Source organism: Choloepus didactylus, chromosome 9, assembly GCF_015220235.1.
Source record: "Choloepus didactylus isolate mChoDid1 chromosome 9, mChoDid1.pri, whole genome shotgun sequence".
Taxonomy (NCBI): Eukaryota; Metazoa; Chordata; class Mammalia; order Pilosa; family Megalonychidae; genus Choloepus; species Choloepus didactylus.
In genome coordinates this window covers 59209534-59234237 of record NC_051315.1, presented here as the reverse complement: position 1 = coordinate 59234237, position 24704 = coordinate 59209534, and the positions used below count along the sequence as shown (strand labels likewise).

Here is a 24704-nt window from a genome sequence, read left to right as displayed (position 1 = left end):
TCTCTTTTTATTACAACTGTCCTCCCTGAGTCATTTAATCTGTAATTTCAACTACCCCGCAAAGTCTGGATCTCTTGCCTGAGTGCTAGATACAAATACTCAGCTGCCAACTAAAAATCTCCAGTTTGATGTCCCTCAAATAACATAAAATCAATATATAAAAACCTTGTCATTTTTTCCATGAACATTTCTCCTCCTTTTGGTTTAAAAATCTTATAATCCATTTACTCACCAAGACAGAAATCTAAAAGTTATTCTACATCACACTCGTTCCTTCACATCACACACAATATTAATTTCCAAACCTTAGTGATTCTATCTTCTAAATAACGCATGATTTTGACCTCTCCACTTCATTTTCATTATAACATTTTGCATTAGGACTGTGGGAATATATACAGACGTTTTCTATTTGTTTTAAAAGTTAAATTCTTTCACTCATCCTTCTATCTTCAACTTCTCCTCTGCTAATTCCTTCAACCTATAAAGAGGCTTAAAACTTTTCCTCTTAAAATACCTTCCTTTAAATTTTCAACATTTTGTCTCTGTCAAACAGCATTTGGACCTCAACTTGAGTCCACCCTCTAGAGTTTATGGTAAGCAGATAGCCAGGCCAGTGTATGACAAAGAACAATGAGAAAGCATATGATGAAAGATTTGAGAGCCGTCAAATAAGTATGTTCTTATGAGCATAAAAATGAACTAACTTCAAGGTTTCATCCTATGTTGGAAAGAAATTTACACATTTTAATGTAAGATGACCAGGTACTTTTAAACAATAGTAAATAAAGTTCCAACATTAAATCAGGATTCTATATGAGAATATGAAACTGGAAAATATCAAGCAGGGCAAAATGGCTTCCCAGCATATTTAAAGATGTGCAGCAGCTCATATCGAATACTCACAGCAGGTGAGCAAGCTTATACTGTTACAAATCAGAAAAACAACAGGAGGCCTGCTCAACTCTGTTTCATGTTTTGGAGCTGCTAGAAGTAGAAGTAGATTTTGGTGTTAGGTCATTTTAGAACAGTGGGTAGTCAGTTAATAAAACTGCTATTTGGCACTGTACTATAAAAGTATAATTAATCTTCCTTTTTAATTAAAACAGTTAGCTTTTAAAATTGAAAATAATAAGTCATTTGTCTATATAATTTTAATTTATTGGTAGATGCCTTATTTGAATCTGTCTAGAGTCAAAAGCAATGCAAGGAAAAATTTACTAATACAAGATGAACATTTTCGGGGCTTCAACTATGTACCCATCATTGTGCTAGATGCTAAATATTTAAACTTCAAAACTTTATTAAAACCTCATAAAGCAAATGACGTTATCCCTTTTTTATAACAAGAAAAGAAAAGTTTATCAGTCTTTCAGCTATAAGTAGCAGAGCTCAAGTTCAAACCCAAGTTTATCTGATGCTAAAATCCAGGTTTCTTCCCTCTACTATTGTAATCTCCCATGTAAAAGTTCCAGATTCTGTAAGAAATGTACTGTGTTACATAACTAAAATTCTACACATCAACTTTGTAAAATGCATGCATTTGATCTGAAGGGAAAAGAATCTATACAGTTTAATTCTGTAATCAGTATCTATGCCCACTAATAATACCTCTCCGCTCCACAGTCTGTTACGGCTACACAAACTCTAGTAGACTATTCTAGAGTAACTCAGTAAGAACTTCATTAAGCACATAGCATGTGCTATCCCCTAAGCAGACTGCAAAATCGATATGAGAAATGGCTGTAGACCTCTAGAGGCAAACAACTCAGGGAAAATGCCAGATAGATAGATAATAGACAGGCAGACAGAAAATGTATGTGTGCCAGTTTGAGTGTATTGTGTCCCCCAAATGCCATTATCTTTGAGGTCTTGTGTGGGGCAGAAGTTTTGGTGCTGGTTGGATTTGCTTGGAATGTGCCCCACCCAGCTGTGGGAGATGATTCTGATGAGATGTTCCCATGGAGGCGTGGCCCCACCCATTTGGTGTGGGCCTTGATTGGTGGAGCTATATAAATGAGCTAACTTGGGGGGAGAAAAGTGAGTGCAGCTGGGAGTGATGTTTTGAAGAGGAGCAAGCTTGCTGGAGAGCAACGTCCTGGGAGAAAGCCATTTTGAGGCCGGAGCTTTGGAGCAGACGCCGGCTGCCTTCCTAGCTAGCAGAGATTTTCCGAACACCATTGGCCATCCTCCGGTGAAGGTACCTGATTGCTGAGGTGTTACCTTGGATGCTTTGTGGCCTTAAGACTGTAACTGTGTAGTGAAATAAACCCTTGTTTTATAAAAGCCTATCCATCTCTGGTGTTTTGCATTCTGCAGCATTAGCAAACTAGGACAGTATGACAGATCACAAAAGTAAGGATGTAGGAATAACTTCTCACAATCACCAAGAGAAGCATGACAGAAATCCAAGTTGCTGTTCAGAGCCTTTTTGTAGAACATACTTTCTTCTTGAAATGAATATCCTGCTGCAAAGACAGAGATATCCTATCTTTTCCTCCTCTGTTAGATACCCCTCTCTCAAAATTATGATGCTCTTAGGGCTGAGTTATACTTTGAACGAAATTATTTTTCTTTTATTTAGTTTGGGATTCATCTTAACCCCTTCACTCTAAAATGATTCAAAATGATAAAATTAAAACCAGAATTTTGGCAAAAAAATAAAATTTAATTAAACGTGGCCACAAATTTTCTGCAAAAGCAGAAATTAGCATAATTTCATTATTTTCTTCAAAATTAAAACATTTATTGCTCTTTCTGATTAATAAAACAGCATATGTATCCTGTAAAAATTTCAAACAAGCAATAAGGCATAAAGAAAAACGTATGTGCATAGATATGTATATATATTTTGTGTGTATATGTATATTATATATGATACACACATACACACAAGTTGCTTTTTCCAAAAACCTTAATTTTATGTAAAGCCTATGAAAATATAAGGAAGCATGACCCTCACTACCAAACCCAAACTGCCTTAGAAGGCGTAACCTTCAGCCCCCCTAAATGAGATCACTTTAAAAAAAAAAAAACAAAACTCTATATTTAATCGCTCTTAAATATGTGCAAAGTGATCTTAACAACTTTCATCTCATTTTCACACCTCGGTGGTTTACTGCAGGGAAGACCATTATACACACTATTTTACAGATGAGGAAACTGGGTCTTGGAGTGTTTGAGGGGTTGGCCAAGCTTATATTGCTAAGAAAGAATGCAAATAGGATCAAATCCCAGTTTTTCTGGTGTAGGGCTTTTTCTACTCTACACAATGCTTCTCTAACTTGAGACACAGCTCCTCCAAAGTTCACCAGAAACCTTCTCCTCAGCCCAGGCTATTGTGGAACCAGACTCCATGCTGACTTTTATCATCACTGGATCAATTACTATTTCTTCTAATCAAGCATTCTCTCTCCCACCTATCCTGCTAGTTTCTTTCATTTAAACCAGTGGATTATGGGCAAGAATGAAGTTCTATCTGGACATCTACCAAGTCAATCAACTCATATAGCTAATTAAAAATAGTGCTTTACTTTTTATATCTTAAGTATTTAGAGCTATTACCATATGTTATTTAATTCAAGATACAGCAAAGGAGAGGCTAAGCCTACTTATAATTGTGCCTAAGAGTCACCCCCAGAGAACCTCTTTTATTGCTCAGATGTGGCCTCTCTCTCTAAGCCAACTCTGCAGGTGAACTCACTGCCCTTCCCCCTGCATGGTACACATCTCCCAGGGGTGTAAATCTCCCTGGTAACATGGGATATGAGTCCCATAAATGAGCCTGGACCCAGCATTGTGGGATTGAGAAAGCCTTCTTGATTAAAATGAGAAACAGAAATGAAACAAAATAAAGTTTCAATGACTGAGAGATTTCAAATGGAGACAAGAGGTCATTCTGGAGGTTATTCTTACGTGTTATATAGATATCCCTTTTTAGTGTTTAGTGTATTAGAATAGCTAGAAGGAAATACCTGTAACTGTTGAACTGCAACCCAGCAGCCTTGATTCTTGAAGACGATTGTATAACTATATAGCTTACACCGTGTGACTACGTGATTGTGAAAACCTTGTGGCTCATACTCGCTTTACCCAGTATATGGACAGATGAGTAGAAAAATGGGGACAAAAATTAAATGAATAATGGGGGGGTGATGGGGGAAAAGATGTTTTGGGTGTTCTTTTTTATTTTTATTCTTATTTTTTTTTGAGTTATGAAAATGTTCAAAAATTGATTTTGATGATGAATGCACAACTATATGATGGTACTATGAAGAACTGATTGTACAGTTTGGATGACTGCATGGTATGTGACTATATCTCAATAAAATTGACTAACAATAAAAAAAGATACAGCATTTCCAAAACATAAAAAACAGATAACAGGAAGCCCCATTTTATAATCTGCCAGTAGACTTCAAAAATGGTATGAAAGTTTTACAGGGAAGTTAACAATGCTGCTACTACTGAATAACTAAAGTTTCTCTTACAAGCTTTGAGCTAAAACCCCTCAATACAAAGAGCTGGAAAAAACTCACTAAGTTCACAATTAGAAGTGATAGATGAAATGAATCAAATCTGTCTTTACATTTTAAAAGCATCATAATGAGGTTTTACTATACATCTTTAAATGAAAGTAAAAGAAAGGGGCAGAAATCTTCATAAAATACTATACCTAAAAATTTTTAGAGAGCTGAAACTTATTCCACTTAACTGAATTCATATACCTCATAATAAAAAATATTTAAAACAAAAGTATCACACTTATTACCTAAAATTTTTATTTATTAACAGATTTTCATTTCTTTAATATCCACATATAAATTTTTTTCCTCGCAAACTTCCAGATTTCAAATGAGAATGACAATCAGGTAGAAGAAAACATTTAAGATAAAACTGTATGTGGAGGGGAAAAAAAACCATCAGTCTTGCAGAGAGATACTGTTCAATAAAAAGGGTACTCACATCTTTAAAATAACGCTGTAATAATGAAAGCCTCACATCATGAACTGCTGCACATGTATCCCAAGGGTAAATCTGCTCCTCTTCAGTGATTGGCAGCTTTTTTGGCTCAGTGCTGTCTCGGCACTGCCCCAAAACTACATTAACAGTGGAGATAAGAACTCATTAAATAACCAACACACAGACCTGATTAACAAAGAAAAACTGAGTTATTTACCACAAGCTACACTAATTTTTCAACTATTAGAAATATTCTTAAAGACCTAAAAAGTGGTATCCTAGTTTTCTTCTACAGAGTATACAAGTCATCAAATATGCCAATATTTCCTTTTTTAAAATAACACTAATGTATGAATATGAGCTCATGATGGGTGAATGGAAGATTCCCTAAATCTGTTCACTGAAATAACCTAGAAGCTATGACTCTCTTATAATAATGAACTTCATTTCTAAATATAGCATTTCTCACTACAAAGAAGTAGAACTCCTTGGAAAAAGTTGATTTTAGGGTTGGGGAAAGTGTAAGGTGGGCCTGAAATTTTATGTGACCAGAACAAGGAAGTGTTCAAACATTGAGAGGACAGGTTATAGGACCTGAAAGAGCTCTGACTGGCCATACTTGAGGAAATTTGAGTACCCAAAATTGAATAATAAAAGGAGTCCACAGTGATACTTTAAAAAAGGCAGGGGGCAGGGCTCTTCTTTAAAGAAGAATGCCAACTACATAGAAGGAATAAAAGAATTAGAAAATCACCATCAATATAACTGTTTCAAGCAAGGAACATCAAGTAAAAGGGTAAAAGGGCAAACAGGTATAGTTTCAAGGTATAATCCCATAGATTATCTACCACCTTAACCAAGAGATCAGTCTTGGTTGGCATCATCAATAATGGTACAAACTGATACTGTGAGTCCCCTGATTTGATGCAATGAGAAGTAGCATCACTTATGCAGTACTCTTGCCAAAAATGTTTAACTTGAATCTAATAAGGGAATAATCACACAAATCCAGATCCTGAAACATTCTCCAGTATAACCTACCTGAACCCTTCAAAACTGTCAATGTCATGGAAGATAAAAAGGGGGCAGGAGAAATTGTTCTAGATTAAATGAAATTAACAAGAAACGACCACTAAAAGGAATGCATGATCTTTGATTTGATCCTGAATCAAGCAAAAGAACTTCCGCAATAAAAAAATTGTGGGAATAATTGGGATAATTTGAATATAGACAGAATATTTGATATTATTGTAAAAATATTAAATTTCTTGGGAATAATGTATCATGGTCTTATGAAAGAATATCCTTGTTCTGAGGAGACAGGGATAAAATGTCATGATGTCTGCAATTTTCTTCCACAAAGAATCGTGTTTGCACATGTGTGCACATGGGTGTGTGGACTGAGGGAGATAAAAGTAAATGTGGCAATAAGTTAGCATCTGCTTTGGTGAAGGGTATTCAGCTTTTCTGTAGATATGAAGCTTTTTAAAGCAGAAAGTTGGGGAAAGAGGTATATGGCAAAAGGAAAAAATAATTAATGCTAATATTTCAAAATTGTAAAATTGTAAAGCATCAAAGCATAAACAAAGGGAATTGAGTATAAACATACAGACTTCAATAGCCACTCTTAGGGAAGGGAAAATCAGGCATATTACTGCGGGCCCCGAGTTTTAGAGGAAACAATAGTAGCAGCAGCAGTAGAAGAAAAGGGAGACAGAATTGGGGGATGCAAGCAGCTAAAATATAATTTGCCATAATATACAATCCTCTTAATATGTTGCTGCATTCAGTTTGTAAATATTTTGTAAAGGATTTTGCATTTACATTCATAATGGATATTGATCTATAATTTTCTTTTCTTGTGATGTCTCTATCTAGCTTTGATTCAAAGTAATGTTAGCCACAAAGAAGAGTGTTCCCTTCTCTTCTATCGTTAGGATGAGTTTGAGGATTGGGGTTAATTCTTCTTTAAATGTTTGGTAGAGTTCACCTGTGAAGCCATCTGGTCCTAGGCTTTTCTTTTTTGGGATGTTTTATTTTGTTTTTTTAATTACGGATTCAATCTCCTTGCTTGTTATAAAAGTTGAGTTTTTCTATCTCTTCCTGAGTCAGTTTTGGTAGCTTGTATGTTTCTAGGAATTTTTCATTTCATCTAGGTTAACTAATCTGTTTGGTATAAAGTGTTCACAATATTTTGCTATAGAAGTTTTGTACGATCTGAAGTAATTCCTCCATTTTCATTTCTGATTCTAGTAATTTAAGTATTCTCTCTTTTTTTCCTTGGTCAGTCTAGCTAAAAGTTTGCCAATTTTATTGATCTTTTCAAGGAACTAACTTTTGGTTTTGTTGATTCTATTGTTCTTCTATTCTCTATTTCACTTATCTCCACTCTTACCTATATTATTTAGTTTCTTCTATTAACTCTAGGCTGAGCTTGCTCTGCTTTCTCTAGTTCCTTAAGTATAAAGTTAGGTTACTGATTTTCTTTGTAATGTAAATGTTTATAGCTACAAATTTCCCTATGAAAACTGTTTTTTTACCACATCTTAGAGATTTCGGTATGCTAGTTTGGAATATTTTCATTGGTCACATAGTATTTTCTAATTTTACTTGTAATTTCTTCTTCGACCCACTGGTTATTTAAAAGGTAATATTTAATTTCCACATATTTGTGAATTTTCCAGTATTCCTTCTGTTACTGGTTTCTAGTTTCATTCCATTGTGCTTGGAGAAGATACCATGGAAGATTTCAATTTTTTTAAGTTGTTGAGGCTTGTTTTTGGCCAAACATGTGGTCTACCCTGGAGACTGTTCCACATGCAATTGAGAAAAGTGGGTATTCTGCTGTTGTTAGGTAAAGTATTCTCTCTTTATACACACACACACACACACACACACACACACACACACACAGATGTTAGGTTTCACTAGTTCATAGCAGTGTGTTCAAGTCTTCCATTTCCTTATTGATCTTCAGTCTAGCTTTTCTATCCATTATTGAAAACGAGGTACTGAAATCTCCAACTATTATTATAGAACTGCCTATATTTCCCTTCAATTCTGTCAGTTTTTGTTTTGTATATTTTGGGATTCTGTTGTTAGGTACATATATATTTCTAGATGCTATATCTTCTTAAATGGATGGACTGTTTTATCAATATATAAAGTCTTTCTTTGTCTCTTATAACAATTTTTATCTTAAAGTCTATTTTGTGTGACATTAGGATAGCCACCACAGCTCTCTTTTGGTTACTATTTTCATGGAATATCTTTTCCATGCTTTTACATTCAACCTTTTTGTGTCTTTGCGTCTAAAGTGAGTCTCCTGTAGACAATATATGTTTGAATCAAAGTTTTTTAAAATCCATTCTGCCAATATCTGCCTTTTAATTGGAGAATTTAATCCATTTACATTTAAAGTAATTACAGATAAGAAAAGACATTTCTATTTTGCCATATGTTTTCCATATTTCTTATACCTTTTTTGACTCAGGAGACAACTTGAAAATGGAATAATGTGAGCATACACAAGAAAATTAACTGCAACCAAGTTCACGATGATATGAAAAGAACTAATTATTTTTGGAAAATGGTGAACCACCATCTCAATGTTTTGAGCACTAGCAAATAAAAGGGAAGAATATAACATTTATCATGCCTTCCCTGTATAATCTGTTCCCCATAGTAACCAAATAGTTGGTGAGGTGAAGTTTCTTTCAGAAAATATTTCATCTAATAAACAAAGAAAGAATGAAAGAGAATTTGCCATCCCTGATGAACTCATAGATCTAGACAATAACCAATAGGTTCTAAAATTTCAAAGAAAAAGAGAGGAGACTGAGGAACATGTTAAACTACCATGGGGATACATTCAGCAAAATCCAAATTGTTCTTCAATGACCCAATTTGTTCAAAAACTAAAATACATAGGGGTGGGAGAGGGACAGAGAAGCAGGTACCTATTAATAAAAAGACTACAAGGGGAACCCATAATTATAAATAATTTAAAACAAAGAAATGAGACAAATGGGGAATTTGGAATACTGACTAGATATTTGAGGAATTAATTTACTTAGGAGTGACTTGTGGTTATGTTTTTAAAAAGCCCTTTCTCATAAATAGAAACACTAAAATATTTACAGATTAAATGATATGGTGTCTGGAATAACCTGCTCAAACTAATTCAAGAAGGAAATAATTGAAATAAGATAAGCTGTAATTTAATCACTTGAAGAGGGATAGGGACATAGGATTTATTTTACTAGGCTCTTTAGTATATAGTTAAACTTTTTCATATTAAAATATAAAACAAAAAAAAAACCAGATAGAAAAAGAAAGAAAATGAATCAAAATAAAGAAGTAAAAGAAAGAAGTAAAGAGGGATAAAAGTGGGAGAGGTGTCAGGAAGGAATTACCTAGAGATTTCACCTGTTAGAGTTTCCAATAAAAATCCCTCTTGAGATTTAATGTTTCTAATGTTAGAATAATGGTTCTTATTCTTTTCCTTCTATGTCTGATAAGACATCCATAGTAGAGTGGAATTATCTAACATTAATTGATTTAGCTAGTATACAAAATTGTTTAAAAGGGATTAAATGAAGTAACAAATAAAAGCAATTTTAAAAATTCAAAATAATGAACAAATAAAAGTTTAAAACAACATAAGCTTCATTAGAGCATGGATTTTGTTCTGTTTTGTTTATTACTAGAATAGTGCCTGGCACCTAGGTAGTCAATAAATACTTGTGGAATGAATCAATGAATAAAACTGGATATTAATTGATGATTATAAGGCATTCAGTGAAGAAGTTACAGTGAGTGGCAATAATCTGAATAAGCTGTTTTCCTAAAAGTAGCAGAAAAGAGAAGTAGCTGTGAAAGTAGGCAAAAATCCCACATATTTCCTTTTTAGCAGGCATTTTTGGTCTTGAGAGCTTTACTCCCAATGTACTACTCAAAGGGGTTTTCCAGATAAATTTTATTTTTAGGTAAGAAGAACAGGAGAAGAAACAAATTTATCAGGTACCATAGTAGATCCATTTTGCCTATACTACATTATATAACAAACACAGCAACCACTTTGGTGTCAATGTTATCGCTATACTTAAAAGAAGGAAACAAACATGGCCAGATTAAGTCAAGCACTACCAATATTTGAGTCTCTTTTCACTTTACCATACTGATAATTAGCAAGTAAACACCCTAAAAAATGTAAGAATTCCATTTTCTCCTTGCTTCACATATACTCCTACTTAAAAAGGATAAATTCATGGAGACTACAGTACATAAAAATTACCACTACTTCAAAATACTTTGTTATGGGAAAGGAAGAACAGCATTTCAACAAATCCTTCAAATTTTGTTTCAAGAATTACTCCTTCCAAAAGTTCAAAAATTAAGGACAGAGCCTCCTGAATATACTTTACGAAATATTTAAACTGCCAATATCTCTGGGTTTATGAATCTTTCAGATTTTAGAAAAATTAAATTGCCAAGAAAGCTAAACTCAGCTACTGACCACCAAGCAATAGTGATATACCATTGCCACCAAACATTAGATGATAATATGAGTCAAACTTTGAAAAAAAAAAAAAAAAGATTGTATAAGGTATAGAGGGATCTCTCACCTCTCTGTTTAGAGCTTCTTCCAAAACTCATGTCCAGGAAAGTTAGATAAAACCAGATTGAGAATCTTTGCTATACAGATCTAAATAGATCCTTGCTATATAGATCTATAGTTATATCTAGACAAAGATATAACTTTCATTTCATGCAGCTATTTATTAGTTTGTTGTATATACTTTGGCTCTAAAATGTTCCAATAAAAATACTCCTTTGATTTTACCTGAGGATGCTTGTAAAAGTACAACCAATCCTGTAGGTCGGTCTTCAGAGGAGGGACCACTCTGTCCACAAATAACACAGTCATATACAGTCTCAGAAACTTGGGGTTCTGCTGTTGTTATCTCCATAGGAATATCTGTCTCAGGAGAGTCTGAGGAAAAAAAGTTACAACTCTTAATTTCTAAGGGAGAAAAATCTCTCTTCAATGAAAATGTGGGAAAAAAACCAAGTTCAAATAATTTAGAGCTTCGATACCAATAAAGTTAATAAAATACAAAAAAAAAAATCTCATTAACATAAAATGTTTCCTCAGAAAAGGCTGGACAAAACATGCAAAGAGTTGTAAGACAGAATAAAGTCATGATGCATGCAACAACGTGGATGAACCTTGAGGACTTTATGTTGTACAAAATAAGCCAGACACAAAGGGACAAATAGTGTATGGTCTCACTATTATGAACTAATTATAATGAGCAAACCCTGAAAGTTAAAGTTGAGAACACAGGTTATCAGGAGATATAAAGAGGGTAGAGATTGGGCACTTGATGCTGAAGGATACAGAATGTTCAACAGGATTGATTGTAAAGATCCAGAAATGGATAGCACACTATTAGGTGATGGTAGCACAACATTATATGTATAATGAAGAAAGCTGAGTGTAAGGTTGAAAGAGGAAGACTAGGGGGAAGTATGACACCAGAATTCAAGACAGAGGATAAAACTGGGACTGAATAATGCAGTGATACCTAGAGTGGACAATGATGGTAATTAAATGTACAAATATAAGAAAGTTTTTACTTGAGGAAGAACAACTGAATGTCACCATTGCAAGGGATTAAAAATGGGATGGCATTACCCATTTTTAATTAATTAAAAAAATTAATTAATTAAAAATTAATTAAATTAATTAAAAAAAATTAATTAATTAAAAAAAATTAATGCAAACTAGGGTCTACAGCTAACAGTAACATTGTAGTGTTCTTTCATAAATTGTAACAAAGGCAATATAGCAAAGCCAAATATCAATAACAGGAGGATACAGGAAGGGGTATGGGATTCTTGTTTCTCCTTTTTTTTTTTCCTTTTTTCCTTCTTTCCTTATTATTTTTTATTTCTTTTCTCCTCTTCTTTCTTTTCTGGAAGAAATGGAAATGTTCTCATACAGATTGTGGTGGTAAATGCACAACTATGTGATTATACCAGGAACCACTGATGGTACACTTATGATGGATTGTTATCATGTGTGAATAAGACTGTTTAAAAAATAAATGGAAGAATGTAAGTGCGGGGAAGATGTGGACAGAGAGATAATACCTATTCACTGTTGATAGGAAAGTAGAAGGGTGCAGCCCCTCTGAAGGGCAGTGTGGTGGCTCCAGAGGAGGCTAAGTATAGTTGCCACCCCATTATTAGACAAAAACTTGGAAGAACTGAAAGCAGTGACAAGAACAAGCATTTGCACTGGTGTTTATAGCAGTATTAGTCACGATTTGCAATCAATGGAGGTGGCCTAAGGGTACATCAACTGATGAACAGAGGGGCGAACTGTGGTGTATACATACAACAGAATACTGAGTGGCTGCAGGAAGGAATGAAATCATGTAGCACGCGACTGGGTGGGTGAACCTTGAAGACATTATTGTCAAGTGAAGTGGGCCAGAAGCAGGGGGACAAGTGAGTACAGTCTCATTGGTGTGGACTAACTATAATGAACAAACTCTGAGAACTGAATTCAAGAGCATGGGTTATCAGGAGATACAAAGTGGGCAGACTCTCTCTAGCTAAGCCAACTTGGCAGGTGAAATCACTGTCCTCCTCCTTACATGGGATCTGACACCCAGGGTGTAAATCTCCCTGGCAACACAGAATATGACTCCTGGAGAGGAATCTAGACCCGGCATCGTGGGATGCAGAACATCTTCTTGACCAAAAGGGGGATGTGAAAGGAAATGAAATGTTTCAGTGGCTGAGAGATTCCAAAAGGAGCTGAGAGGTCACTCTGGTGGAGACTCTTATGCACAATACAGACAACCCTTTTTAGGTTCTAATGAATTGGAGTAGCTAGCAGTAAATACCTGAAACTATCAAACTACAACCCAGAACCCTTGAATCTTGAAGACGATTGCATAAAAATGTAGCTTATGAGGGGTGACAATGTGACCATAGGGACCACACTCCCCTTGTCTAGTTTATAGATGGATGAGTAGAAAAATGGGAGGAGAAAAAAAAAGACACCCAGTATTCTTTTTTACTTTAATTTTTCTTTTTCACTTTAATTTTTATTCTTATTATTTTTGTGTGTGTGGTAATGAAAATGATCAAAAATTAATTTTGGTGATGAACACACAACTATATAATGGTACTGTGAACAGCCGAATGTGAGACTTGTATGACTGCATGGTATGTGAATATATCTCAATAAAATTGAATTAAAAAAAAAAAAAAGTGGACAGAGATTGGGCAGTCAATGATTAAGAAGTACAGAATGTTCAAATTAGGCTCATTGTAAAGGTTCTTACAGCAGTCACATCTGTCCTGAGTTTTAACTATTATTTCTAAATTCTCAGATGCTGTGCTCTTTGTGTAGCTCCCCGGAACACTGGGTATCTATGTGCACCTGAGACCCAGAGTTAGAATTCAACAGTTCTGAAAGTCAGCATTACTCCAAGCAGCCACTATTAAAGAAGGTGAAAAATAGATCAGACCTCACTTAGAGATATGAATGAAATGGACCTGGTTAGGACTAATGTAAATAAGAATAAAGGGTAAAGGATGATATTTTTGGTATTTTAAAACTTCAACTTCGGTGTGAGACCAAAGGAAGAGATGTTTATTTGGTCCAAAATTTAAATTTTCTATAGCACACTATCTAATTTAACCTATATGGTCAGTTTATTTAAACAACAAAATTGCAACTACTATAGAAAATAAGATAAAGACAAGATAGGATTTAACAAAGGATTACAAATATTGAATCTTTATATAAATATATATTTTTAGATGCTAGGTTATTAGAATAGCTAGAAGGAAATAACTGAAATGGTGGAATTGTAACCCATAACATTCTTTGAAATGTACTCTGTAGCTACTCATTAAATTGTAGTTTGAAGGTTATCATCTTTCTGCATATATCTTATATTTCACAATAAGGAAATAACTGAAACTGTAGAACTGTAACCCATAACATTCTTTGAAATTACCTGTATAACTACTTGCTAATTTGTACTTTGAAAGTTATCACCTTTCTGTATATATGTTATATTTACAATAAGGAAATAACTGAAATTGTGGAACTGTAACCCAAAACATTCTTTGAAATTTGCTAACTGCTTGCTAAATCATACTTTAAAAGTTATCACTGTTATGCATATATGTTGAATTTCACAATAAAAATGTATTAAAAAAAAAAAACAATGCCTGAGAGGAAAAGAGGCAAGAAATGTAAAATAGAATTTTGGATAATATTATACTATTGACAGAAATAATAAAAGAAACCAATAAGGAAATCAGAAAAAAATTACAATACATGAATAGAAACAGAACCAGAAAGTCTATGAAAATGAAATTAATAAGTCAAAATCAAAAGGAGATTTCAAAAGAAAGTTAAGTAGCAGAGACCATTAAGATTTGACATGAGATTACCTTCAATTTTAGAGAGAAAACCAGTACAGAAGAGGGGGTGAGTCTGCTTATTCTCAAATTCAAAAGGGAACACAGAAATACCAGACTTAAAGCATAATGAAATAGTTCAGTCTCATGTTATTTTAAGTGACAGGGAATGCAATTTCATTAACCCTATCTCACACAAAAAGATAGTTTTCCTTTTTTATGTCTTGGTACAATCAACTTGAAACAAATCTTAAGGAAATCCTAAAATCAAAATGCATTATCAAAGAAGCTATTAAATCATCTTTTCCAGAATTTTTAAAAGAAAGCGTCATGGCTAATTTTGTGTCAACTTGGCTAGGTTATGGTGTCTAATTGTTTGGTCAGACACTGGCCTAGTTGTTGTGTGGAGTTATTTCATAGACGAGATTAGCATCTGCAATCAGTTGAATTTAAGTAAAGATCCTACTTTGACTTTCAATACAATTAAAATTAAAAATGTGTTTCAGTGTGAAATTGATACTTGCCCTTTTAGAGTAGTATCTATCCCAATAAGGGCAAAAGAGATGAATAACTAAATAATTAATTCACCTCTTTGGTTTTAGATGAATAGAAAACTATCTGAATTAAGCAGGTGATTCTTTTCAATGCTATTTCAGTTTGCCAAAGTGCTCCTTATAATCACTGTGAGAATGACAGCAAAAATGGCCCCAATTTCCCACTCCTCCTTATATCCATGGTTTTTGCAATGAGATTTTGCAGCTCCTACCTTCAAGAAGTAGAGTTTAGTTCCCTACTCTTCAAATTTGGGCTGGCCTTGTTGATTTCCTTCAGCCAACAGAATGCAGCAGAAGTAATGATATGCCCCTCTAAAATTAGGCCTCAAGTGGCCTTGCACACATCCACTCTCTCTCACTCTCTCTTAGAACTCTGTCACCTCCATAAGATAAGTCCGGACCAACCTGCTGGAGGGGAAGCCACAAGGAGCAGATCCAAATTGTCCCACCAGCTTAGGCCTTCTTAAAATAGCCAACCCCCAATTAACCAACCAGCTGATTGCAGACCCATGAGTGAGCCCAGACAAGATCAGCTAAGCCTGGTCCAAATGAGGAGAACCACCCAACCAACCCATAGATTCATGGGAATAATAAAAGGTCGCTGTTTTAACCACTAAATTTTGGGATGGTTTGTTACACAGAAATTGCTAACTGATACAATGGTTCTACTGTATGCTGATTGCCATATGTAACCTTCAAAAGAAATGAAGTACTCTGCCTAACTAATATATGTGCGTCATGAAAGTTAATATTTAAAAAACATATTAAAGTGATAAAGGTGTTTCCATACAGAAGATTTTCTAGTTTCAGGGATTAAAAAATCATTTCCCTGACTGAAACTGTTGAACTGTAATCCAATAGCCTTGATTCTTGAAGATGACTGTATAACTACATAGCTCTTAAGGTGTGACTGTGTAACTGCAAAAACTTTACGACTGACACCCCCTTTATCCAGTATATGGACAGATGTGTAAGAAAATAAAGACAAAAAATGAATAAATAATGGGGGTGGGGCATAAGGGGTATGGGATGTTTTGGGTGGTCTTTTCTTTTTATATCAATTTTTTTATTGTGGAATATAACATCTATAGATATTGAAGTGATAACTTTCCAAGTGCAATTTAACAAGTAGTTAGAAAACAAATGTCAAAGAATGTTATGGGCTACAGTTCCACAGTTTTAGTTATTTCCTTATTGTGAAATATAATATATATATGCAAAAAGGTAGTATCCTGCAAAGTATGATTTACCAAGTAGTTATATAGGAAATTTCCAAAAATGTTGAGTTACAGTACCATAGTTTCAGTTATGTCCTTATTGTGAAATATAACATATATACAAAAAGGGGGAAAAGAAAGGCAACGAAATACCATTTCGGTAGCTAAGCCAATTCAAATACAGTCAAGACGCTGTCCTGGAGGTTACTCTTATGAAAGCTCTAGCTAGATATGCCAAATGGTCACAGTATGATAAACCCAAGTCAACAGTAGTCCCCCACACCCTAAAGAATACCCAGATCCCTGAGAGTCTATAAAAGTTTCATTCACTAAGTTTATTCTTCAGAAACTTAAAGACTTCAGAGTGCTCCTATGCCAGCTAAGTCTCCAAAACCAGAAGCAATAGCCTCTTCAAGAATATCAACCAGTTCTGTCCCTTTTCCCACAATGTCAACTTTTCTTTTCAACATGAACAAGTTAGGGTGGTCACTTTTTTTTTTTTTTTTTAATTCTTATTTTTAGTTTTATTTTTTTGAGTAATGAAAATGTTCAAAAATTGATGGTGGTGATGAATGCAACTATATGCTGATACTGTAAACCACTGATTATACACTTTGATGATTATCTGGTATGTGAATGTATCTCAATAAAGTTGCATTAAAAAATAAATTAAAAAAAATTATTTCCCAATGGTAACATTCTATTATCTACTTATTCTACATCCATTAATTTTAATATCATCAAACAGTGAAAAGCTTCAGTATTCATAATACCAAAGTTCCACTTTAAGAGTTTAATTAAGTTACACAAAATTTCTTATTCTAATTTTGGCTAAAATTGAGTTAAAGTCTATTTTAACTTCAATTAATCTTTAATTACAAAATAGCTTTACCTTTTCTTTTAACTTTTACTAATCCATTGGATTAATCTAAACTAAACATTTGAAACAAAATCAGAAAAATCATCATGTTCCATATTTTGTTTCATGTTTATGGGACTGTGTGGATGAATGGAGGAAAGAACAGACAAACTATGCAGGAATTATGCTAGTGCCCTTAAAATCATGTGAAATACATTTTTGTTTGAAAATATTAGGCTTCCCCTGGGGAATAGTCAACTGCAAAACACAATAAAGTATGGTCTGCACTCCAGTGGTAGACAGAGAAAATTTTCTTTATTGCAAATTAATTCAAATTTTTAAATGTTCTATTTGGTTTAAGGACACACAATACACTATAATTTTTAGCTATAAGTGACAAATACTCGCTAGCAACCTATTAGGTGACTTACTTTTCATAAACTAAGCATACTACGAGAGTTTACTGTTTTCTACTAAGAAGCCTGACTGCCCTGTCACAAATGCTAATATTGCAAAATGCCCACTCCACAATACCATGAATTTTGGTAAGTATGAATCAATATTGACTTGAATTGGCCACCATTTTTTATGACTGTCATTCTTTGCTTTTTTCCTTTTATTACTTGGTTCTTGGAGGGTATCCCCATTTGTTTTCTTTTTCTTTCTTAATAAACATTTCATTTTGAAAGGGTTTTAGATTTACAGAAAAGTTTCGAAGATACTATAGCGAGTTCTCATACATGCCACACCCAGTTTCCCCTATTACAAACATCTTACATTAGCATGATTCAACTGTCACAATTAATGAATCAACACTGGTATGTATGGATCCATATTGATTGATACTACACAGATACATTACCTAAAGTCCATATTTTCTTCAGATTGCCTTAGATTTTTACCTACTGTCCTTTTTCAGTTCTAGGATTCCATCCAGGATACCACATTACAGTTTATGTCATCTTAAGATATTCTTGGCTATGACAGTTTCTCAGATTTTCTTTGTTTTTGATGACTTTGACAACTTTGAAGAGTACTGACAAGGTATTATATAGAATGTCCTCAACTGGAATTTGTCTGATGTGTTTCTCATGATTAAGTCTCGGGTTATAGGTTTTGGAGCGGATGACCACAAAGGTAAAGTGCCATTCTCCTCACATAATATCAAGGGTATATACAATCAACTATTGATATTAATCTTGATCACCTAGCTGAGGTTGTGCTTGTCAATTTTCTCCACGGTAGTTACTCCTTTCCCCCCTTTCTACATCGTACTCCTGGGAAAGAAGTCACGATATGCAGCCTACACTTAAAAAGTGGCGAGTTATGTGTTGTCAACTTGAGGGTGAAGTAACTATATAAATTATTTAGAATTCTTCTGCATGGAAAATTTGTCTATTATACTCCATTACTTATTCAATCATTTATTTAAACAGTATAGAGTTTTTATACTTAGGGTTATAACAAATACAACTTCATTTTGTTTCTCAAATTGTTCCAGCTTTGGGCATTAGGAACTCTTTCAGTTGGCTCCAGTGTGCCTCTGACATGGCATCCCCTTCCCCATCATTGTGCAGTGTTGTTTCTTCTTGGCTTTTTTGTGGGGGTTTTTTTTTTTTTTCTGGTACTTCTATAATTTCTGGCACTATGAGATGCTCCAGACTCCTAATGATAAACAATACTGAGCATCTTTTGATGTATTTATTTGCCACTTGGGTATTTCCTTTGATGAGGTATCTGGATCTTTTGTGTATTTTTTAACTGAGTTGTTTCCCTATCATTGAGTTTTAAGAGCTATTTGTTTATTTTAGACATAAGCCCATTATCAGATCTGTATTTTGCAAGTATTTTCTCCCAGTCTCTGGTTTGTTTTATCATTCTCTTAACATTATCTGTCACAGAGTAGATGTTTTTAATAAAGTCTAGCTTATCTACTTTTTCTTTCGTGGATCATGCTCTTCATGTTGTATCTAAAAACTCATTATCAAACAAATGTCACACAAATTTTTCCCTATATTCTCTTCTAGAAGTTTAACAGCTTTGCATTTTACACTTATGTCTATGATCCATTTTTAATTAATTTTAAAAATATATAATGAATTTATTAACTATCTAACCATCACACAGCATAAGAACTAAATTGTTGCCAAAACATTTAGGGCCCCTATGGTATGACCCTTATATTATAGACAACTTTTTACCAGCAATATTTTTACAAGTATTTTCAAGTTGTGCTTTTCATTTTGTTATGTATTTTTATAAATGCCTCTTTAATTGAGTTGAAAAAGTGAATAAGCACTTAACATGCCATTTCGAAATGTATTTGAAATGTACTTTATATTAAAAATTATTTACATTTTAAAAATTTCAGTCTTGCCATTTAGAAGCATAGTACAACTTTGCAGTATTAAAATCTTCTGTAATAATTTTCTATAAAGCTTAACTTTTTTCATTCGTCATTGATATTAAGTTTGTTTATAGAAAATGAATAATTTGTTGTTATAATAAATAACATTTTAATTATATTTTCTGGTTTTTACTGGTATATTTTAAAGTAATTGATCTTTCTAAATATATTTAGTAATTGGCCAGCTAATTGAACTTATGATTAATTTCTTAAGAATTCTCTTGGGTATTCCTGGAAGACAATTATTTCATATTGCATTAACATGATTTTGTGTCCTTTTCTTCTGATAACACGGTTTTGTATCCTTAACTTGAATAAAAAATCTTTTCATTCTCTTGAACATTGTTGATATTTATGGAAGTATACTGTTTACAAAAAGCATCTTTCTCTTCCTGTTATTGAGTATTTGGTTTTGTTTGTTTGTTTTTATCAGGAATGGATATTTATCTTTTAATGAATGTCTCTTCTGCATATATGTGTCAACAATCTTTCTGTCTTTTTTTTTAAATGGTGCTGCTATACTGACATTGTTGCTTACTTTCTGTATACACTGTCTTCCAAAGGAATTATAATGTACTCATTATTATATGGATGCCAAGTATCATACAATTTCCAGTGTCTAGCTCCTGAAAAATATGGACTAAAGATAGAAGGGCACCTTGTCCATTTTCTGGATGACACTGATATTGATTACCTGATCTAACCGACAGACACTGAGGCAGAGGGGAAAAGCTTTCTTGTCTATTTTCAAGTATATTATTTTCTGTTTTATAACATGTGTAGTTGTCCAATTGTAATTTTCCTTCCACTACCACTCACTGTTTTTCTGTATATTCATATGCATTTTTTAGTTCAAAAACAAGAAACTAAATCAATAGACTCTTAAAAGTTCCCCTTCCAATAAATGCAATTTCAGAGAGATTTTTCTTTAGAAAACATGGACAGTTGTATACCAGTCTTGAAAATAGCTGTCAAAATTATTTGGCCTACAAATAGATATATTGGCTCCTTTTATAGTCATCAGTGTTGCTGCATAACTCTGGTGACTCTGTCCTCTTGTAGTTCATATCACTTCTTGAACCAAGTGGCAGCAACAAGACCATATGGGAGCAGAAAGTGTTGTCAGGACTTGGTCCTTCCTGAGCATTGTATCTGATGCCAATTTTACAGCTGTCTAGAAAGTCCATTTTTAGAACTAAAATCAAGATGTTCACAGCACTGCATTCCTTTTTGGAGGCTCTAGGGTGGAATCCATTTACTTGCTCATTCATTTGTTGGTAGAATTCATTCCCTTATTGTTGCAGGACTGAGGTCAGCACTTCCTTGTCAGCTGAGGGTCTTTCCCAGATTCTAGAAGCCTCTGACATTCCTTGGCTCATGACATCCTTCCTCCACCTCAAAGCCACCAAGGTGGGTCAAGTCCCTCTCATGCTTCACATCTCTCCTGCTTCTTCTTCCATCATCTGATCTCTCTCCATTTTTAATTAATTTTTTAGTATATCCCTGCTTTTGAATTTTAAATGATTCATTGTTCTTAACTTAGCTTGTTGATTGTTTTGTTTTGTTTACCATATAGTATAAAGTAATGCATATTTGTACCAACAGTATTTTGTGCTATAATATTCCAATAACTGTAAAACAGGCAAGCACTATGATTCAAATACAAACTTCATTCCCCTCTTGCTAAAACAGATAATCCCACAAAAAAGTTAAGTTATACAGTGGACAAAACAGGATGGTACTGGCACAAGGACAGACTTATAGACCAATAGATTCAAACTGAGAGTTCAGAAATAGATTCACATAGTTATGGAAAACCAGTATTTCACAAGGGTGCCAAGTCCACTCAGTGGGGACAGCATAGCCTCTTCATCCAAGGGTGCTGGGAAAACTGGGTATCCATTTGCGAAAGAATGAAGGTGGACCCCTAACTCACATATTATGCAAAAATTAACTCAAAATGGATCAAAGACTTAAATGTAAGAACCAGGACTATAAAACTTCTAGAAAAAAATGTAGGGAAGCCTCTTCAGGACTTGGGTTACACAATGATTTCTTAGACTTTATATCAAAAGTACAAAAACAAAAGAAAAAAAGAGCTCAATGGGATCTCATTAAAATTTAAAACTTCTATGCATCAAAGGACTTCATCATGGAAGTAAAAGGACATCCTACACACTGGGAGAATATATTTGGAAACCAAATATCCAATAAGAGTTCACTGTCTAGAATATATAAAGAAATCCTACAACTGAACAACGAAAAGACAAATAACCAATTAAAAAATGGGTGAAAGAGCTGAATGACATTTCTCCAAAGAGGATATACAAATGGCCAAAGAGTACATGAAAAAGTGCTCAACATCATTAGCCATTAGGGGAATGCAAATCAAAACCACAGTGAGATACCATTTCACACCCACTAGAATGGCTACTATTAAAAAAAATTAACATGTGCTAGAGAGGATGTGGAGAAACAGGAACACTTGCTCATTGTTGGTGGGAATGTAAAATGGTGCAAACGCTGTGAAAGACAGTTCTGTAGTTCCTCAGAAAGTTAAGTATAGAATTACTATATGACCTGGCAACCCCACTTCTGGGTATATATCCAAAAGAATTGAAAGAAGGGACTCAAACAGGTATTTTCACACTGGTGTGCACAGAGGCATTATTCACAATTGCCAAAAGATGGAAGCAAGAGACCCCTTGATGAACATTCCCCCTTACTGTAATGAGTAATAAACCCATGTGTTCAATTTTCCATGTGTTTCTGGTGGTCTTTGGCTGAAGGGCATTGACGTCAAATATAAAAGCTATTTTCCTTAATATTTCTTTTCCCTCCTTCAATCAAGTACATAATTCTTGTGATCTCTAGTTCATCTCTGGAGTACAGAATCACATTAGAACTGTTCATTTACCTTCTTTCCCATTATACTAAAGCTTTGAAGAAAAAGACTATGTTTTTAGCTCTACTATCCTAATCAGGAATCATGTGATAAACATTTGAAATAATAAATTCATAAAACTATTTATCAAATACCAAAAATTCCAGTTGTAGTAGTAACATTCATTCTTAATTATTAAAACATGATTTCTAATTCAATTTTAAACATAAAGCCTTCCAAAGACTGATAGAATAATCGAGCCACTGGAGATGTCAAATTCCTCAACCTTCAAACTTCAAAACACAAAATACTTTGTACTTTTAACTGGCAGCTCATGAAAAAAATCTGTGTTAATGTCGGATTTATATCACTGTAACTGGATCTTTATACATTATTGGTTATAACTGCATAAACACTTATCTCCATCTAGTGGCTATCAAAGAGTAGATATGAAGTGATATCTTAATATCAAAAAGTTAGACTGGCTGTTCACTGCAGCACTGTTTGTTATAGCAGAATATAAAACAAAAAACTGAAAGGAAAAGAGAATATCCAATAATAGAGATACAGTTGAGTAAAGTATGCTACAATTTCACTATGAAGTATTATGAACACCCCACCTCCCTCTCTCCCCTAAGGGGATAAAAAAGGAAAAAGGAAGGAAAAGAAACAATGAATTAAAGTAGTGGTTCTTAATCGTAGATGCATATTAGAATCAGTTGGGAACTTTAAAAAAATTCCTATGTCTGAGCCCACTCCCACAAATTCTTCTTTAACTAGTCTACACTGGAGCACAGGCACAGATACTATTTTATAAGGGCTACAATGATTCTAATCTGCAGCCAAAGTCAAGAACCACTGGAATCAGAACTACTGGAGTTGACATGGAGATATTATTGAAGTAGAGAGAAGGGAAAAGAGACCCCATTTGGTAAAGCAAACAACACCCCACCAAAAAAGAGGAAGGGAGAGGAAAAAGGGAAAGAGATCCTTATATGAACATCATGTTTGCACAGGGGGACCATATGAACATAGAGAAAAGTACAAGAGTGCACAATTCAGGTTGTAATCACAGGTTATGGAAGAAGAAAAAATAACAATTATAAGCATTTATATTAATCCCATGTACATAATACTGTCTGTATGTGCACATAATGAAATTTAAGATAAAAAAGGGATCTGTTTATAGTCATTTGCAGAGAAGTTCATGATATACATTGCTAAGTTTAAAAAAAAAAGGGAAGCAAACTGCACAGTATTATGTACAGTATGATTTCATTTCAGGAAAAACAAACACAAACAAAATCTGTTCATATAATTCTTATATGTGCTTATATGAAACAAGAAAGTCTATTTACACTGGTTTGTTCCAGAGGGGTGAAATTAAAAGGGAAAATAGGAGATTATTAGCTTTCCCTTCATATGTTTTTTTTTTTTTTTTAATCATCATTTTATTGAGATATATTCACATACCACACAGTCATACAAAACAAATTGTACTTTCGATTGTTTACAGTACCATTACATAGTTGTACATTCATCACCTAAATCAATCCCTGACACCTTCATTAGCACACACACAAAAATAACAAGAATAATAATTAGAGTGAAAAAGAGCAATTGAAGTAAAAAAGAACACTGGGTACCTTTGTCTGTTTGTTTGCTTCCCCTACTTTTCTACACATCCATCCATAAACTAGACAAAGTGGAGTTTGGTCCTTATGGCATTCCCAATCCCACTGTCACCCCTCATAAGCTACATTTTTATACAACTGTCTTCGAGATTCATGGGTTCTGAGTTGTAGTTTAATAGTTTCAGGTATCCACCACCAGCTACCCCAATTCTTTAGAACCTAAAAAAGGTTGTCTAAAGTGTGCGTAAGAGTGCCCACCAGAGTGATCTCTCGGCTCGTTTTGGAATCTCTCTGCCACTGAAGCTTATTTTCATTTCCTTTCACATCCCCCTTTTGGTCAAGAAGATGTTCTCCATCCCACGATGCCGGGTCTACATTCCTCCCCGGGAGTCATATTCCACGTTGCCAGGGAGATTCACTTCCCTGGGTGTCTGATCCCACGTAGGGGGGAGGGCAGTGATTTCACCTTTCAAGTTGGCTTAGCCAGAGAGAGAGGGCCACATCTGAGCAACAAAGAGGCATTCAGGAGGAGACTCTTAGGCACAAATACAGGGAGGCCTAGCCTCTCCTTTGCAGCAACCGTCTTCCCAAGGGTAAAACTTATGGTAGAGGGCTCAACCCATCAAACCACCAGTCCCCTATGTCTGTGGTAATGTTAGCAACCATGGAGGTGGGGTAGGCGAATACCCCTGCATTCTCCACAGGCTCCTCAAGGGGGCACTACATCTTTTTTT

General features: G+C 34.3%; 1 protein-coding gene across 4 annotated transcripts in view; it reads right to left on the bottom strand.

Moving 5' to 3' along the window:
* UBR3 (ubiquitin protein ligase E3 component n-recognin 3) overlaps positions 1–24704 on the bottom strand; it is a 364711-nt gene that overhangs the window by 99578 nt on the left and 240429 nt on the right. For all 4 annotated transcript variants that reach the window (XM_037850484.1, XM_037850488.1, XM_037850485.1 and 1 more), the window contains exons 25-26: positions 10808–10957; positions 4966–5099 (exon numbers count right to left, since the gene is read on the bottom strand). In XM_037850484.1, coding sequence (XP_037706412.1) covers positions 4966–5099; positions 10808–10957 — 284 coding nt within the window. The remainder of the gene's footprint in view (positions 1–4965; positions 5100–10807; positions 10958–24704) is intronic.